The 19,419-nt window shown below is 38.9% G+C and overlaps 1 protein-coding gene across 1 annotated transcript in view; it reads left to right on the forward strand.

Moving 5' to 3' along the window:
• The first annotated feature begins 228 nt into the window (after nt 1-228).
• The window catches only part of LOC149303032 (tetratricopeptide repeat protein 37-like), a 41,803-nt gene continuing 22,612 nt past the window's right edge, over nt 229-19,419 (forward strand). The window contains exons 1-19 of the mRNA XM_089481804.1: nt 229-318; nt 897-1,040; nt 2,488-2,579; nt 2,909-2,984; nt 3,089-3,229; nt 3,935-4,033; nt 5,013-5,121; nt 8,084-8,224; nt 8,368-8,469; nt 8,665-8,804; nt 9,814-9,900; nt 10,714-10,817; nt 12,017-12,143; nt 13,545-13,724; nt 15,001-15,125; nt 17,367-17,620; nt 17,713-17,815; nt 18,310-18,486; nt 18,715-18,850. Coding sequence (XP_089337930.1) covers nt 229-318; nt 897-1,040; nt 2,488-2,579; nt 2,909-2,984; nt 3,089-3,229; nt 3,935-4,033; nt 5,013-5,121; nt 8,084-8,224; nt 8,368-8,469; nt 8,665-8,804; nt 9,814-9,900; nt 10,714-10,817; nt 12,017-12,143; nt 13,545-13,724; nt 15,001-15,125; nt 17,367-17,620; nt 17,713-17,815; nt 18,310-18,486; nt 18,715-18,850 — 2,427 coding nt within the window. The remainder of the gene's footprint in view (nt 319-896; nt 1,041-2,487; nt 2,580-2,908; nt 2,985-3,088; nt 3,230-3,934; nt 4,034-5,012; nt 5,122-8,083; nt 8,225-8,367; nt 8,470-8,664; nt 8,805-9,813; nt 9,901-10,713; nt 10,818-12,016; nt 12,144-13,544; nt 13,725-15,000; nt 15,126-17,366; nt 17,621-17,712; nt 17,816-18,309; nt 18,487-18,714; nt 18,851-19,419) is intronic.

The following is a 19,419-nucleotide window of genomic DNA, read 5'->3' on the forward strand; positions in this document are numbered from 1 at the left end:
AGCATAAACAGCTCAAGAAACGACAGGCAGTTTGCCGTGAGTATTTCTGGAATGGTCTTGTGAGATTGGATACCAAAGCAATGCTTAGTAATGTGTTTTCATCTATTTTTTGTTGGAGTGGGGGGCTTTTATTTAATATGCCTTCCAGACAAATGCTACTTTGCTTAGTAAGCCAAAAACATAACATTTTGATTTGTTTCCCCCTAAATGTAGCACTTATATATAATCATGTCGAGTAAGGAAGTGAAAGCTGTGCTGAAGACTGCAAGAGAAGCAATAAGAAATAAAGACTACAAAGAAGCACTCAAGCAATGCAAGGTAATTCCGTTATATGTCCCACAATATGAATGTCGCAAAAAGTGACACAACCAGCCTGTTCTTTCACCAGACATGCAAAACATCATCAAAAGATTTGGAAATGATACGGGTAAATCAGGCTTGCGGTCTGGTCAGGGACGCAGACACAGTCAGCAAGGTGCCTGGAGTAGAAAGAATGTTTCCAAGCTAACAGCCAACGCAGATGAATGAGAGAAGAACTCCACTCTCTTTGCTTCGGTCATTTAATGCAAAGAAATCGGGAACCAAACAGGAAAGATACAGATCGGATAAAAGCTTGACGTGTTTCATGCTTAATTAGCACTTACTCATGACATTAAATGAGCAAAGAGTGCAGAGTTTTTCTCTCATTTATTTGGCTTCCAAATGATGGCTGTACTGTACCGTGTTTCAAACTGAAGCATGAAGTATGCTTCTCACAAATGCAGGTTGGCCTTTCATTGAAAGCAATGGCTTGTGTGCCCTACTTTAGTAGGCAAAATACAAAACGCATTTTAATTAAGGTTGGCATGGTTCCATTAATAACAATTTTGCGATAATGTAATATTTTTTCAATACAGGCAGTTCTAAAACTGGAGAAGAATAATTACAATGCCTGGGTGTTCATTGGTTTGGCAGCAGCAGAACTGAAGCAGCCTGATCAAGCCCATGCCGCTTATAGAAAAGCTACGGAGATTGAACCAGAGCAGTTACTAGCATGGCAGGTAATATATTATGCATTCATGATAAATCCAAAAACGTAAAGAAGCTTCCTCTGATTTTGCTTATAGTGAAAATAAATCAGATCCTAGTACATGCAAGTAAGCAAGCCTTTGGAATGAAGGTGCGTGTAGATCCATTGCATATGTAAGGGTAAAAAGGTAACAAATGAAGATGCGTAAGTCTGTGCTTTTTATTGATTTGGGTTCTTTGAAACAATAATGTAAAGGTGATTGTCTAGTTAGAGAAACTATTAACAATTGACGTGTCAGGCAAGTCACGTAAACGCACGCCTTTGGGTTACACAAGTGTAGAAAGCAATCAACAGCCTCTCTTTGTTCACATGGTGTTTAGCATTGAGGCATCCAGCAACACCCAAAAAATTTAGCGAACCCGTTCTATCCTTCCTAGGAGTGATTGTATTCACCAAATTTTAAGGCCAGAGTCTAAAAAAGTGTCTTGGAGGCGATCAGTGATCGCTTCCTAAGCTCAGCCAGTGTTGCTGAAGTGCCTCGATATCTAGTCAGTAGTCCCTTTTGATCACTCCTAAGAGCATTAGAAAATGCCATGTAAAAGAGGGATTCTGCCTCTAACAAAATGATGATGTGTCCAGACCTTCCTCAGGACTCTAAGCTCCTCCAGCAGGTTCACTTACAGGTACTGCAGCCACCCATTGAAGGTGATTGGAGCCCAACTCACTAATTCCAAATGTAGCCCCCAAACAAACCTATGCATGGGTGGTATCACTCAACTCTACATCTTGCTGAACACATATTGGGGTGCCAATTTCCACCTAATATACATTGTGTGTGTGGGGGGGGAAAGACTAAGTTGGTGGTAGAATTAGTGTGTGGAAAGAGTTAAAATACTAGAATTTGAAATACTCGGGGGGGCTAGTTTATTATTTTTATTTTTTTAACATACATGGTGTGGTCGGTGTAATTTGAATTGACCAGCCTCAAAGATGTCCCAAATAGGACATGGGGCAGTTGTCAAAATTCCAAGCTGAAAAAGAGATGCACATGTCCTAAATGTGGCCTCCAACAAACCTATGCATGGGGTGGTATCACTGTACTCAGGAGATGTTGCTGGAAAAAACATAAACAAGTTATGTATTTCTAAACTCAGGACAAATATTAGAATCTGGTACTGATGATATGATCAGAATGTATCTAAAGGGAGCCCTTGTCCTAAGAGAGAGAAAAACAATATATAACTTGTGTGAGTACAGTAAATGAGAGATGTAGCTAGAATGAGATTTCTTGCTTAAAAATGTAAAGATCCTGTTAAGTCCATTCTAGTGCTTTTTTACCCTTTTGAAGACAATTATTTCCAACTATGGAATTTAGCAAAATTTCATAAAACCAAGTCATTGTTATGGGCCTGCATATTGTCCATTCAAGATATCGGTGAAATCTGGGGCCGATTATATAAAACACTCTACTTTTGCAGGGTTTGGGAAACTTATACGAGAAAGTCAACCAAAAAGATTTTAAGCAGGAGTTGCCAAATGTATACCAGAAGCTTTTGGAACTTTACCTGAGGTAAGATATACTTAGTCCAGTGCTTTCTAGGTGTCCTTTCATTGCAGTCCATGTGCTTTGCATATCTTTAATGGTTTATAGGTATTAATCTCCAGCAAGGCTGTAGCTACGACAGAGCCTTGTGTTGAATCTTGTGACTCCCTGGAATTTCTGTTTTAAATAGCACATTTTTCTGTTATGGATTTCGTTACACTTTGGCTATGCTGATTTCACAGCAATTGTATGCAGAAAAAACCCAAAAATACTTTGGGAAACCTTAATGCATTGTCTGCCATATTTTCATTTCTACCCTTGCTCTATAGTAATTTGTCCTCTCAAATTCATTCTAGTTCTGACAAGCAAAAGTGGTATGAGGTTTGCCAAAAGCTTGTAGAGCTTTATCACCAAGACAAGAACTATTTGAAGGTACGCACCATGTTTCTAAACATTTCATTTTAATTTGCTGCTACAGACAAATACATTAATTTGGGCTTAAAACGTGATTCACTCAATTAAATCTGTAATGGCAGGTTGCTCAAACATGGCATGAATTCATTAAGATGAAGCAAGATGAAGATGTCAAGAACAGTGAACTTTATGAGCTCTGGAAACGGATGACTCTGTTATTGGGACAGGAGGTGGAGAGCCATGACCGTGAAACACAGCAACTGGTAACTGAAGTCTCCTTTACTTTCACCCGCATACTGGCACCAAGCTGAGGACTCTTTACTGATCATCGGGAGTATGTTTAAAGAGACACTCCAGCCATCATATGTGCTTTACCTTCTGTATTGTGTTTTCAGTTTTACATTTATTTTTATTTATAATGCATATTAAAATACTCACAGAGTACTTTAATTTTCATTATTTTACAATAAACTGTAAAACTGTAAATTCAATTGTTGCAGATAGTAGTGGTTCCTGGTAACTGTTCCATTTTTTTTTTTAATACTTTACTTTATAAAGTATTAAAAAACCTCCCATACTCAAGTTCTCAAGTACCCACAAATAATATAGAGTTAGATTTGTTTAGTTTGGCAATGTCCAAATAAAATGTTGGTAAGCAGATCAACAACTAATTACAAATTATACAGTGATTTTGTTTTTGGCAAGGATACTTGGAAACAGAAAAAGAAAAACCTGTTGGCTTTGCCATTATTTTTTTCCAATCACCATGAGATCCAATATTCAAACTATTGAATTTTTGCTAAGTTTGCAGTTTTTATTAAGTTTTAGGATTTTATTCAGTAAAGGGCATGTGTTAAGCCTCATTGCTGTTATGAATTTGATAAATTGAGCACTTAGTTATCCCGTAACTACAATCACACAATCCCACCAATAATATTATTTTGTTCATATTTTAATTCTAATTTTAGCTAATAACTGCATTTGAAAATGCGATTTCCTGCATGGAAGAGGTGCCAAGTGAGGAACATAGAATGCTCTATCAACACTTCATTTGCTGTTTATCTAAGGTATAGCACTGTATGTAAACTGAAATAATACTCCATAAATTGTCATAGTAACTGTTGGTGGCCCACTGAGAATGTGTTTGTTTCTGTGGAGAATACATTCGCCATTATTTATTCCATAAATACACTCATGCATTTCATATATATATATATATCTCTTTCAACCAACTGAAGTATAGAATATGGTATATAGTATGGATTCAACTAGTTTATGAAGGTTATAGAGTGGACACTAAATATTCATATCATGGCCCGTACAGAACTGATTTTAGTGTCCAGCAGCCAGATGTCTATAGAGCCGTCCTTTTCCTTCTATGCAGCTCCTGGTGATCTCCTGCGTGTGTAGTGAACCCTTTGAGCCCAGACCTAGGGTTGTATGTTCATTGCTCGGGGTTTTTAGTATCAAGAACCATAAACATCTTTCTGCCCTCGCGAAGCACTGTTTGGTCCATGTTGTATCTGTCACCACATGTTCTTGTGCCACTCAGTGCTGGTTTACTTTCGACACATGTAATAGCTTTTAAGAATCACTTTGAAGAGAAGTTTTAGAGTTAACCTTTTTCAGTAGCAGTGTACCAAATTACCATGTATTACCATGAATTAAAAATCAATACAATTGATGAAATATCTGAAATGTTAAAGACTGACATTTTGTCTCTAATCTTTGTAAGGAAGTGCTCTTACCATGTTGTAAAACGTAAACATTGTATAATGTAAGTGTTGTAGTCTATTATCGTGGCTCAATCTACTGGACAAAAATACAAAATTATACTAAATTGTGGTAACAATAGGATGTCTGTCTTAATCATCATCAGGACCCTCTGACTAATTAAGGTCTTTAGTGAAAGGGACTTCATTGATGTAAGCAATCATTACAATAACGCTCAGTGTAGTGTTTGGATTTGGAATGTATAGGCGTATATTATATTTTTCTTAGAAATCCATCCACGGGGCTGTTCTGTATTTGTGTGTTCTCTTGCAGCTCCCTTCTGAAGAAACAAAGTTAAAGGAGATGTGTGGCGGTATGGCTTCTTTGTACCCTTCCCTCTGTTACCCTCTAGAAGTCCTTGCTTTGCTCTACATTAACTCTGGTAAGCTGTTTAACATTTCATGCAGCTTTTGTGTGTTTTTTTAAGTCTTTTTTTTTTATTAAGACCAGATAAGAACAAAAAGTCAAAGGAAGGAATAAAAACTGTAAACATTTAAATATAACTGATGACATTTAAAGTCCAACGTTTACTACCCATGCCACTAAATGTTTATTTGCTTTGCTTTTTTATGGGAAACCATGATAGTTCAGAAGAGTACCTTTCACAGAAACGTAGGTCTTGAAGTTCAACCCTTCTACCTATCCTATTTTTTGAACTTTGCCACTTAATCATCCTTGACTCCAAAAGGCAGTCAGATTTCTCTGTAGGAAGCTGTAAAATATTAATGTTTATTCCAAAAATATATAGGCATCCATTGTATTTGATAACACTGCCTCTCTTGGCAGAGAATTGCATACCTTTATTTTCTTTACTGTAAAGAATCCCTAAAACCTCTTGTTCTTCGTATAATTTATTCATGAACAGGTCACTGGAGCAATCTATATTGTCCTTACACATATTTATACAATGTTATAATTACCCTCTTAACACTCCAGTTTTTCTAGAAAATATAGATGCAACTTTTTTAGTCTTCCTCTTTGTAACAAAGATCTTCCGTATTAATTTTGAAGCCCTCCTTGGCACCTTTTCTAGTTCCACAATGTCCTTTTTGTAAGGTGCCCGAAATTGCACTGTATGTTCAATGTGAGGTCTTACCATTGAGTTATAAAGAGGCAAAGATGATATCCTTCCGTGAATTGATACCCCGTTTTATAGATGTCAATGTCTTATTGGCCTTTGCAGCTGCTGACTGACATTGTGCTCTGTAGCTAGGACTTACCTTTCCCATAACGCATAACTTTACATTTGTCTGAATTGAACCTTATTTGTTACTAGCCAGCCCAGTCCCCCACTCAGAAGAGAAGAAACATCCGAGTTTAGACTTAATTACCCTACCTAATTTTGTGTCATCAACAAACACTGAGACTTGGACTCCTTAAAGAGAACATTTTAAAGGAAAGTTGTGTTTTGTAAGTCAGTGTGTTAAAATATGATAAATTGCAGATGGAAGCGACGCGCTGCTTTATTATTGTCTTTCCTGAGCGTGTCCACGTGGATTTATTATCATATAATATTCCTCAATGTAGCTTTTGCTTTCAGTAGAATAATGTCCAATAAAGGCCTCTGAGGAGCTCATTAACCCATTCTGATACAGGAGACGCGTTTGTTTCTGTTTTGTTGCAGTAGAGGAACATGTTGTCTGGCAGTGGAACGGTTAACGTTAGTAATTTTTTTTTCCTGCTGGCATTTCCTTTTCTGTGTTTTAATATAAAAAAAAATACGGAACGATTCCCCCACCCTTTTCTCCCTGAATTTCTTTGTATTATTTCGCTTTTCTAAGACCGCTTGTGAAAAGGAACATGGTGTACCAGATCAGTGGAGGTACTACTCAGGAGAGCTATTAGTATTAGCAGGGGATTGGAAGACAATAGCGGAAAATTACACATGCGCGCCACTTTACCCTCATGTTAGTGTCTGTGATTGCAGGGCAAAGAATAGACTTCAGCCAGTCCGTTCATACAGAAGAGTGCGGTAAAGAAATCCAGGTCGCGGTGACAGAGTAATCAGACACTGAGCTTGTATTTATTGTTCCCTCTTGATTCATAAGCTACAATCACAGCTAAAATGTACATTTCTTGAGCAATTTTAAAGAACAAATTGTCATCCACATGCACTCGCGCTTATGCTGAATTACACACTATGTGAGTTATTAACATTTCATTTGGACGTTAGTGCCACGTTTCTTAATGTATTGGAGGAAATTAATTTGGTATTGAGCCACTTGGCTTCCCCTCTGCAGGCGTTCAGAATGACACTAAGCGTTGTGCAGCTAAAATAAAGTACCTGTCAGCTACTGTTTTTATGTAAATATTTTACTTTACTGTACGTTTACCATGACTGATATATTAACCCCTTAATGACAAAGCCCGTACATGTACGGGCTCAAAATGCATTGTTTTCAATGGGTTTAGGGACCGCCCATTGTCTTTAAGGGGTTTGAAAAAAATGGCACAAAGCTTTGGGTAGGCTTAGGGTCTCCTCTTGCAGAATGAATGTGCTGGCCTTGCATAAAGCATAATGTTGTTGATTCATACTGATTTAGCTATACACTATGCAGGGCCTGCAGAACCATTTTTGCAGGAGAAGACGCTCACCGTGACTGACCCTTCATAACGCCTAGCTGAAGTCAAGGAGCTCTCCAAACTCTTTGCTCAATGAATACACCCAATTGCACAGATCTAGGCTTTACTACATTGAAGTCTAAATTTGGGTATATATTTTTTTAGCTCATCCTTAATCGATGAAATGCATCAGTAATTGTGTGACGGGGACTAAGTGAGCTAGTAGAACGTTACAAGATGCTGAGACCAAGTGCTTCATATAAGTGAAGGATAATTGTTAGGTCAGGCTAATGCCGGATTGTATGATCAGAGCCTGAAATGTTCTTTAGTGTTTGTATAGGACGTGTAAAGTGGTGTGGGTTTAACTCATTGACTTCTTTATGTATAATGAAGGGTCCTCTGAGTGATTTTCTGCTGTGGGGAGAGCTTGGCTGGCTCTGGATAACATCTAGTTAAATCATTTAGGTGTCTTTAATCTCTCCTCACACATTGAATTATGCATTATGCAGGGCCAGCTGGAGAAACTTGCCACCTTGCGCGTGATATGAACCCCCTAAGTTTCCTCAACCATCACCTGGCTACTGTTTCAGTTTAATTGCTGATGCTGAATCATACTTAATGTCCCTGGCTTCTTCTTAGATGAACGTTGTTTCTGTGGTTTTGGCAAAGTGTTCCATTTTCTGTGATTAGGCGATGAAAAGGATGATGACCAAGTCTACCCCCTTAACCCAAATAATGTTCTTGCTCTCTTATGTAAAATGATATTCCTTACTCTGTTACAGAGGATGTAAGTGAAGAAGCTTGCCGGTGTTACAGCAGTCTGGTGGAACTAGAACCCTTGAATGGCGCAGGTCTCATTGGTGCCGGCATCAAAGCTCTTCATGATAAAAACTATGGAACAGCTTCTGAAAACTTGTCTCAAGGTATGTTTTTGGTACTATCTGAATATAAGCATTGTAACTGTCTGGCAGAAGAGAACCTACGCTTCCCGTTACATGGTTGATGCTTGGGATCACATTGACTGATATGGCAGCTTTGGGTAAACTCTGCTTTATTTTCTGGTCAGGATTGCAGAAAGTGAGCTCCTGTCCTTCTGCATGGTGTTATCTGGCAAAGGCCGAGCTGAAAATACATAAATCTGCCAAGGCTATATTATCCTGTGACCAAGGTAAGAAGCTTTGGAGATTTCTACTTTCCTTCAATAATCATGAGGGAGCACATCCAGCCCTTAATCTCTACTAATTTCTTTACGTTAGATTTGCGTAGCAAAGACTTAATGTTTCCTTTAGTTTTAGGAACTCTTTGTGCTTCTGATTATTATGTGATGTTTTGGGGACAGCCAATGACTTCCTTATCTCTCCAGCTATTAAAGCTTTGACACAGGCCGAACCATCATCTAGAAGCATTCTGCAGAAAAATACAGCCCTTCGGCTGAAGGCGGAAGCCCTAGTGGAAAGCAGCGATTTGCACAGTGCTGGTGAGGCAATCAAAGCAATTGAACAGGTATCTATAAAGTAGAGATTATCAGTAAATGGATTGCTTTGGTTTAAAAATATGGCCTGCCTCGGCATATACCGGCATATGCATTATGTTCTGAATGTACACATTTTCCTGTATGGCTTTCAGAACCTATTAATATCAGAAGGGGCCGTATATTGTAGAATGATATTCATGTTGATGTGAAGTGGTTAATATGGCTACTCTTACTGGCATTCTCATTAGTAGGTTATTTTAATTTGTAATCCCCATTAAGTGAGCGCATTAAATGTACCTTTTAAAAAATAAAAATAAAACAAAAGATTGGAACAAGTAGAGTAAATGTGACTTTTTTATAGTATAGTAGAATTAGAGGACGCTTTTTACTTGTCCCCTGCGTTTCCATGACTACAACTACAAAAAAGTATGAAATAGTTACCGCAGTTATACTTTTTTTGTGAACATAAAAAAAGCTTCTGTGTGACCTTCAAAATCAGTGGCTACAATGGCTTGTCACAAAAGATCTGATCCCATTTTTAGGCATCACGTTTAAAAGTTCCTTTTCTGTTTTTAGTCCGTTTTATTTTGAGTCCGTTACTAAAATATTTTGTTATTTTTTCATATCTTATTTTCTGATTAAATATGCTCCTGGCATGTATGCAGGTTGAGTTCCCACTGAAGTCAGACAGTTTAACGCGCAGCCTTGTTACATGGCAGCCACTCGTTTCATTTAGTAACCACACACTTATACCAAATCTCGCAGGCAACGAAAAAAAAAATGCAGTAAAACGTACCGGAGCTCATGCAGAGATGAACTGTGCTGTGCGTTTTATGTGGCGGTAACGCTTTAGGGCACCTGAGAGTGGAGCCTTGCATTGCAACCATCCATTATTTGCCTAGACGAATATGTAATTTATAAGTGCTAACACTCTATATTGCACTTTAGTGCTTAAATGGTCAACATTCTGTCGTGTAGGAAATAGTTTTTTTAACTAGTTATTGCTGTTTTTAATATGGAACCTTTGTGTTTTCCTAGATCTCTGATGGCGATAACGATCCCGAAATATGTGCTATAAAAGGTCAAGCGTATCTACAAGAAGGATCCGTGGATCTGGCTTCACAGGTCTTTTTCTCCTAACCTAGCTGCATTTAGTTATTACACGCCTTAATGTTTTGAATAATTGTCAATGTTAACATAATGTTTTGTTGATGAAAAAAACAAAAAAGCAGCCACTTGTAACTTTGCTACATCTCAGCTGTATGGTTTCTGTAAATGACACTTCGGTAAGTGAAGTCCTTCTGCTTCACATTACACTTCCGTTGGTTCCATATCCAAATCGATCCTTTCTACAAGAAAGGACCTGGATTATATGTAACATTTTCAGTGATTAATTACGTTGAAGACACAGCACATCATCTGTATCCAGGGTACTGGGAGCGTTGTAGATGTAACAAGGCAATAATTGCGGTAGTCTCAAAAATGACTGGATGCGTTTGATGAGAGGCTTGTCTGTCGGTTTGGGTTCATGTGCCATTTACACTGCCTTGCAAGTTTTCCCTAATTAGTTGTATTACAACATGGAACTAAAGTGGATTTTGATTTCATGTAATAGACATTTACGAAACAGTCCAAATTGGCAAAGTGAAGAAAATAATTATTTTAAAAACATCCTAAAACATAAAAAATATAAAAGTGGTGCGTGCATATGTATTCACCCCCTTTGCTATGAAGCCCCTCTATAAGATAAGTTAAAGTCCTCCTGTGTGCCATCTAAAAAACTAATTGTTCCAAAATCACAGGGGGCAACAGTGTCAGAAACCTATTGCTACTGATGCTTTTGATTTAAAAAGTATTCTTGATGCAGGCATGTTTTTTTCATATTTTGTGTGTGTTTTTGTTATTTATGTTATCTCATTTTTCTATTATGTATTGCAGATTTTAAACAAGCTTAGACACTCATACCCTCAGCTGGCAGAAACATTTTTTCTTGAAGGCCAACTTTATTATTATCAGAAGAATTATTCTGATGCAGAGAAAAGGTATGCGGTAAATCCTGTCCGTATGATACTAAATAGAGGTCATTGTCATGCCATGGCTGATATCGTAATATAAATAATGCACAATTATTATTATAATAATTATAGGGGTGTCCAACCTGCGGCCCTCCAGCTGCTGCAGGACTACATCTCCCATACTCCTCGGCCAGCCCCTTAGCTGAAAGAGAAAATGATGGGAGATGTAGTCCTGCAGCAGCTGGAGGGCCGCCGGTTGGGCACCCCTGTCCTAGAATGTAACCCCATTTTGAGTAATACGTTAATGACTGAAAAGGAAAAAATGAAAGTAGAATTAGATGTGTAATTTCTGCAGTGATGCAGGAACAGTATTAGCTTCAGTCAATCAATCCACCACCCAAAATCGCAAACACAAACAATGTTTTATTATCTAACTAGACATCCAATTTATAACTAATAATAAAAAATATATATAAATGATGTAAACGGCTCAATCACCCCCTTCGTGACAATTGACTTGCCAGGCATGTCATAGAATTGCATACAGTTGGTGGCAATTGATGTGATGGTGTTAAACCAGCATAAGAATCGATCAATAATTGAGGCAATTAGCAACACCAAAAAATCTGCAGGGGCGCCGTGTGATGGCTCTCTGGAGCCCTACTGCTGAAAAGAGATTAAGAAGCTCAGCTGGTGTATGTAGATAACTTCCACGCAAGTGTCCTTTTGTTCAAGCATCTATATTGTTTTGATACAGTAGCTTGCAGTACTATATGTAAGAACCGCATAGGTAACAGAACACCATGTAAAATACCCTGGGGTGTTTAGTTTGTAAAAATATATGATGGGGTAAATTAAATTGTCCTGGCAATTTAAATTCAAAGAAAAACTCAAATCAATATATAATTTGTGTGGGTACACTAAACGAGTAAGAAGAAAATTACAGCTAAACACAAACACAGCAGAAATGTTATGAAGGGTACAAAAAAACTGGTCACAAAGTGGTCAGTAACAGGAGCCTGTTGGAGGGTGAGATCACGTTAGGATATATTTGTTTCTTATGATTTGGCTGTTTGAAAAGCAAACATTTTGGGAGTGCAATTTACTTGATTGCCTATTTATAGTGAAATAGACAGAACTGCCTTATTTATCAATACAAATAGCCAGAATGCTGGAGCATTTGTTAAAGCTGTTAACAGATTATATTTAAATGTATTTTTCTTCAGTTTTCAGCATGCAATTGAAAGGAAGCCAGAAACTGCAGTCTATTACTACTACCTCGGGTTGACTTATTGGTATATGAGTGAAGAAACTAAGCGAGACAAGACAAAAGCAATTACACAGTTCTTGAAGGTAATTTTAATCTAGATTTTTTTTTTGAGTATACCAAGCAATTGCTTTCAAAGTTTGCCATAAAACCCCAAGATTTTCTTCGGTGTTAGTGTAAGATGTCACTTGGCAACCAAGAGCTAGTTGACGTATATAGAAACACAGAATTTGACCGCAGATAGGACCCATTTGGCCGTTTTGCCCATTTTCCATGCTGTGAAGACTCAAGCCTTAATCAGTCCTTGGTCTTGTCCTTCAACCACCGCAAATTTTGACAAAAGTGCAAAATGATTGCTACCACAAAGTTTGACAAAGACTGGTTTTAGAATTAGTGCATGGAAACAGTTAAAATACTAGCATTGGAAATACCCTGGAGTAAATTGGATGGCTTCAAAGATCTCCCAAATAGCACATGGGGGCAGAATTACTAGATTTGGAAAAAAAATGGTTTTGTACTTGTAATTATTGTTTTTTAAAAAACCACAAAACATTGGGTATTTCTAAACTCACAACAAGTAGTAGACTCTACTTAGCAGGTTTTTTCATTTTTGGATGAGTAAAAGTCAGTCAGTTTTTCTTTCACCATATTTTTTTTTTTTTTTTTATAGTAAATTATATGATACAATTAGAATAATGACATCTAAAGAGAGCCCTTCTTGTACTGAAAAAAACCGATATATGACTTGTGTGTGTTCAGTAAACGAGAAGAAAATTACAGCTAAATACGAGCACCGCAGAAAGGCTAAATTCCCTTATTGTATTAAAGTTTAACACTTCTGCTGGGTGCCCATTGAACTTATCTACCACCCTCTCGTTAGCATAAAACCTGCTTAGATTGCATGTAAGCCTCTGTCCCTCTAGTTTTAGATTATGACCCCGCGTGTTAGTAATAATATGATATGTCAGTGAAGCCTCACAACGAATAAACCTTAAGCGATCTGCTCTCACTTACAAAACAAAAGGAACCTTGTTTTTACTAAACTCTGTTACATAGAAAGCTAGTTAAAATCAATTCTGATCAGAGAGTTCTCAAATGGATGTAATGAAGGTCCAGATTGTGCTTAGCTTTTACTCCTTTGCGTTTTAAGTGCCTGGACCTAAATGGCTGCATAACGCATACATATTTTGCCAATTTAACTGTGGGTCGTGCTGGGCTACCTCACCAAATCTGGTGCGTAGCAGCATTCATTTCACCTGAACGGTGAATAGGAGTCCGTGTATTTACTGTTAGTGATAGTGTATGTTCAGGCAATAACCTTATGCTCTCTCTCTTTTTTTATCTAAAGCATCTACAATAGTGAGACTTGAAAACTTGAATTCCTTGGGAACTTGTACTTAGTAAAGCCCTATTTGTATTTAGCAACAACGCCTAAGTTTCTGAAATGCCTAAATCTACTACTTGTACTTTTATTAAATGTTTTTCAGTCTGCAAAACTAGACCCGTATTTGCCCAAAGTGTTCTGTTACTTGGGCCATTACTACAGAGAGGTGGCTAGCGATAAAGGCCGCGCTCGTGGCTGCTATAAGAAGGCGTTTGAGCTGGATGGGAACGATGGAGAATCAGGAGCTGCCGCCGTTGATATCAGCATGGAGCTCGGAGACATGGTATGTCCGTTCTTTGCCTCTCCTCTTTACAATCGTTTCGCTGCAAGATGGTGAAATAACTTTAGCAGAGCTATCATAAAACTAATTGCTTCTTACAGAGGGGGTGAGATTATGCGTCTTCATATAATCATTGCATAGAAAGCAAACATTTGGGACAGATGTTCCTACGTATTTGTAGAATAATCAAGTTTCTTCTTTGGACAAAGCAGCAATAAGCCCACCATTTCTTTTGTGAGAGAGAGAAAAAAAGAGCTTTCATGTTTCCCATTTATTGCATAAAGGCAGTCATTTTCCATTATTTTTCTTTATAGTAATGGACCTTCAGGAGTATAGAAAAGTGTTTTTAAAGTACTTGGGTGCTCTGTGTGCTGCATCTTAATCCAATAAGCCATCTTTTTTTTTTTTTTTTTTTTACATACAACAAATTGCATATTTTTTTTAAATCTTTTTGAACTCATCCATTTGCTCGCAAATTAAGCCAAGTTAAAATGTATTTTTAATGAACAGTGTATGTAGTGCATTAAAATATTTGCAATAACAACTGGCATGGTTGCATGGTTTATTTGCGGATATGTGCGTAGCATGCCCGTCCCCATTGCATGTGTATACAAGTACAAAACCCAGTGGTGTAGCAGCAGCTACCGGGGTAGTAAATGAGAAGCAAACGCTGATCCCTGTAAATGCAAAACAGATATTAATGTCCTTTTACTGCGGTGTCAACAGTAATTTCTCAGCCTTTTGGCTAAGATCAAGCGAGAACCTGTCAAAGAGGAAGAGCTTGGAGCCCCGAGGTTCGCTTAGAGCCCCCTGTCCATGCCCCAGGGCACTCAGTGGGGTTAGAACATCACCTATTTTGTTGCGCACTAAGCACTTCGGGGCCCATCCAAGAACGTTTTATCTAAACGACTGGGCATTCAGAATGGAGCATTTGTATATGGTTTTTCACAGTTATTTTTTTTACAGTTTGCACATTTGATTTTAGAACAGTATTGTCTTTTTTAGCTCTTATGTTTCCCCCCTCGATCGAAGATTCCAGTGGTCTTTCCCCTTTTCGAGAGTGACCAAGAGTTCGGCCCCAGAAGATTTGGGGATTTGGTTGCCACCATGGCTTCCTCGCGTTTTGGCACCTTTTTTCCACTTTTTTTCTTCAAAAAAAAACAAACCAAAAAAAACCCCAATCAACAGTATTTACCAACGTGTCTAGTTATTTAGTTCTCTCCATTTCACTGGCTTCATTAGAATGTACCTGAAATACTGTCTCTCTTTTACATTGCAGGACAGCGCTTTAGCAATATTATCCGGCGTGACGGGAAAGGCAAGTGCAGGGTCTGCGAAATGGGCCTGGCTCCGACGGGGTCTCTTTTACTTGAGGGTCGGTCAACACTCAAAAGCAGTATCGGAGTAAGCAAGTAAAATATGACTTTACACATTGCGCTCGTAGCGTTTGTAAATATATTCATTGGTGATATGCATGGGTTCCTCGAATTTGATTTATTGTTAATAGAACCAACGTCATTTTATTCATTATCGTTTAATGGCAAAAAAGCTTTTTTTCGTTTTGTGGGCTTCTGGTTTATGTGCCCTTATAGTGTTGGAATAATTCTCTTCGCTTAGAACATGCAGGTACACTACCATTTAAAAGTTTGGGGTCACTTAGAAATATCCTTGTTTTTGAAAGAATAGCAAATGTTGTCGATTAAAATAACATGAAATGGATCAGAAATACAGTGTAGACATTAACGTCTTCATAGGCGTACAGAGGGCCTTTGTCACTTCCATCACGCCTGTGTTCTTATGGCACGTTGTGTTCGCTGATTCAAGTTTAAGTTCAGTAGGCAAACTGATCGTTAGAAAACCCTTTTGCAATAATGTTACACAATTTGGATTTCCATGGAAACAGGAAAGTGACCCCAAACTTTTGAATTATGTGTGTATCGTGGTTCTGTGAGACGTTTGTCAGGAGGTTCTGATTTTTGAGTGCTAATCACTTGGCAATTTGGTCAGAAAAGAAAGCTTGGCCTTTTTATGGCAGAACAGAACCTTGAAATAAAAAGAATGCAGCATTTTACAGCTTTAGTAAACAGCTTTTTTTTTACTGAACTTTTACTTGGCATCGCTTCAATAAATGCCCAGCTGTTTGTGGCAGATCTTTGTAAAGGTCTTCATAACCAGTCATCTGAGGATTACGTAAATGTTCAACATATTTCTAAAGCAATGGTCTAAGCCGGAACGGTACAAATACTTAGGGCTGCATTTTAACGCAAGTCCATTAAACTGAACTAGTCTCTTTGGTCACTGCGCACGTTCACAGCCCATGGTCAAAGCCTAGAAGGTCAAAACATAGATCTGAGGCAGGACAGCCATCAGAAATACCGTACAGACACAAGGACCCCTTGATCATCTCACTGCCCTGCTTTATGCTCTCAAGGGGGCCACAAGACCCCAATCCACAGGACCCCTAAAGCTCACAAGGGACCAGACACAGGAAGCAAGCCGTGGGGGCCCAGTCCCATGCAATGGGCCACAAAGGCCAATGAGGGGGGTCATGCTTAACCAGACCTCATACTGGTTGTACTCCCTGATGGCTGCCCTTATCTGAGGTTATTGGTTCTCTGATTCAGAGGAAATCCATAACACGTCTGGCTCACTCGCGAATTGAGAAGTTTTAATAACTAACAGCACAAATGGGCCAAACAGTTCTAAGAGTGCGCTTAACATGGGGCCAGCTACAGCAAAGTGTTCCACATTCTCACTTTAGCAAGTGGTGGTCAGCGTAAACGTGGCTTCCTTGAAGCATGTAGACCCAGATGTGTGTGTCATACATATACACACGCTAACAGTGGCTCAGTGCGGCTGATTAAAGTTTCATTGCATGGATGGAATTATCGCATGGTGTTTATGGAGAGGCCAGATCTGACTTCTGTAATTTCTCAGAAGAGTGACATTCACATTTTTTTTGCCTGACAGCAGGAAATCATTGATTTTAGCGGCAGCACGCTGGCTGGTTATGATTGGGCACCAGCGGCCATTTAAAGCCTGGATTGTGTATGAAGGGGGGAGGGTTAATGCCATTAAAAATAGTCTCTCATCGAGCACTAATTGCTGCAGCTTTTGTTCTCCGTCTTACTCTGGGGCCTTGATAAAAGCAGGGTGTTTTGATCGATATACAAACATTAGCGGCTAGGCCTGTCGTCCGATTCCTTAAAGGCGCTGTCCTATTGCACTAAACGTTAATTGCGCTCTCTGGCAAGTTAAGCAAATAAACGTTAGCAGATCAGTCATTTTAATCTTCCTTTCAAAAGTTTAATCACATAAAGACAAAAGGAGTACTTTTTATGAAACCTTCTATGGTAACGACCTACAACTGGTTTTGTCCCCTAAGCATTCTCTGAAAAATATGACTGACGTAAAAAATGTTATGACTGAGCAATTCTTTCAGGGAGGGTTGTAGGCATTCAACAGTATTATGAATATTGTTTATAGTGCTGGAAGAGTGTGTAGAACGACATCTTTAAAGGTCTTAAACAATTTATGTAGACCATATTTTTCCTATCGGTAGCCCTTTTAATGGCAAGGTCCTAACGAGTCTTTGATTTCCAAGCAGGTTCTCCGTGCCTAATATCCCCTTCTCTTCAAATGTAGCTTTCACGCTGCGCTGAGAGCGGACCCCAAGGATGCAAACTGCTGGGAATGTTTGGGAGAAGCGTATTTAAGCCGAGGAGGTTATACGACGGCTCTGAAATCCTTCATGAAAGCCAGCGAACTAAGTCCAGACTCCGTGTACAGCATGTACAAGATCGCATCTATCAAGCAAATCCTGGGGACATACAGAGAGGCAATAATTGAATACCATCAAATCATAAAGACTTCTGGAGAATATGTACCAGCGCTTAAAGGTAGAGTGAAATGACGCATGGAATATTTTTTTCCCCAGCAGTGTAATATTTTGAATTGGAGATAACCTGTAGCTTTCCTTATTTGTTCTTAGGTCTAGGTGAATGCCATCTAATGCTTGCAAAAGATGCTCTTGGGGACTTTTTGGATGCAAAGGCAGTGGAGTGCATAGAAAAATCATTACAATTTCTAACTAGGTTAGTTCAGTGTATATATTTATGCATTCTGTTTATTCTGCAGCACATGTTTCTAAGATCAATGTTGAATTTCAGGACATCAGGTTGTGTAAACATTTTCAGACCCCTTGCTACAGCTTGCCTACTATGTGATATTTAGCTTTAGGCTCAACTTAGAAACATCTGTGTCCCTGTGCTAGAGACAGAAGAAAGAAGGAGAAAGGAAGAGGGGGATGAGTTTATTCACTAAAGGGGGAAGTTAGTCACAACACCCCAATCCACAAAAAGTGCCATATGGACCTCTAAAGCTCACAAGGCCCTGATTTACTAAAGGGATTCTCAGCCACAAGACCCGAAGGGCAAACTTATAGTGGACGTGAAACACAACTTTCCCTTTAGTCGGTAAACCTCAACAAAGAGAGTTAGAGAGAGAAGATGGGGGGTAAAGAGAGAAAAAATTTTCTTTTAATGATGGTCAAATAAGATGGTACATAAATGTGTGTTTGTTTTTCCAGAGCCGTCCAACAACGTCCTGACCTTTCGTGTTTGTGGAAGCTACTTGGTGACGCCTGCACTTGTTTACATAGAGTTTCACCATCCAAAGTCAAAGCGAATGTCCCTGGGGCACTGGTTGGCCAGAACGAGGGACTACAGCTCATGGGCAAATCAGGAATCCTGGAACTAGGGGGGAGGTAGGAAGGTCTTACTTTTCTTTTTAAACATAAAACCATGTGGGTGCCAGAGTATTTACGCTAAAAGAAATGTTCTGATCAGAGAAATTAGTAACATTTGAGCATCTCTACAGTCATAATTAGGACATTCTTTGGGGTAGTTGCTTTTCCGGAGTAGCTTTTGTCGCACACATAACGTTAATGCTGCAGTTCGCTGATGAGCATGTTTCTGGATGATTGTCTTTTTAGGTGTTATGGCCGTGCACTCAAACTCCAGCCCACAGCGAACCTGTGGTGTGATCTTGGCATCAATTACTACTACCAGGCACGGGACTCCGACATTATAAAGAGTAACGCTGATGGCTTATTGGAAAAATCATTGCAGGTAATTATGTTTGTGGTTCCTTAATGGGTTTTATCATACAACAAAGTGAGTTGTAGTGTGAGATTTCATATTTGGTGTGCAACTTGGAGAAAACTACAATGCTATTCCATGGAACCTCATTATGTATCACATGGATACATCTCATGGAATGCCATTATGATATTTAATCAAAGTATCAAGCGTTTGACTAGTAAGTAACCCCCTGCCTTAATTTCCCCAAGGACAGATGAACAACAGGGGATAAGGTGCACTTGCCTTAGGGCTCCTAATGGACCTGTACGGCATAGTAGTACTTGTAGTGCTGGGTCATGTGGGAGCCGATCTGGTGCATCTCTGTCTGGAGTGTGGTCAGCTATGCCAGAGGGCGTTTCTTTTTTCATGTAACAAGGTTGCCCAGTAAGACTCATTTGCAGCCCATTGTTGAGGCCCCTAGGAGCAGACAAAAGGGCCAGAGTTGCTGTGCCATGATCCTTCCCCCTACGGTCACAGGATGCAGAGGTGCTGTGCTGGTAGGAGCTTGGATTGATGTGTATAGAAGTGTGCGTTTATCTTTTATGTAAATGAAAAGT

This window comes from Sceloporus occidentalis, unplaced genomic scaffold, assembly GCF_023333645.1.
Source record: "Sceloporus occidentalis isolate IW3139 unplaced genomic scaffold, rSceOcc1.0.p SCAF_16, whole genome shotgun sequence".
In the NCBI taxonomy this organism is placed as follows: domain Eukaryota; kingdom Metazoa; phylum Chordata; class Lepidosauria; order Squamata; family Phrynosomatidae; genus Sceloporus; species Sceloporus occidentalis.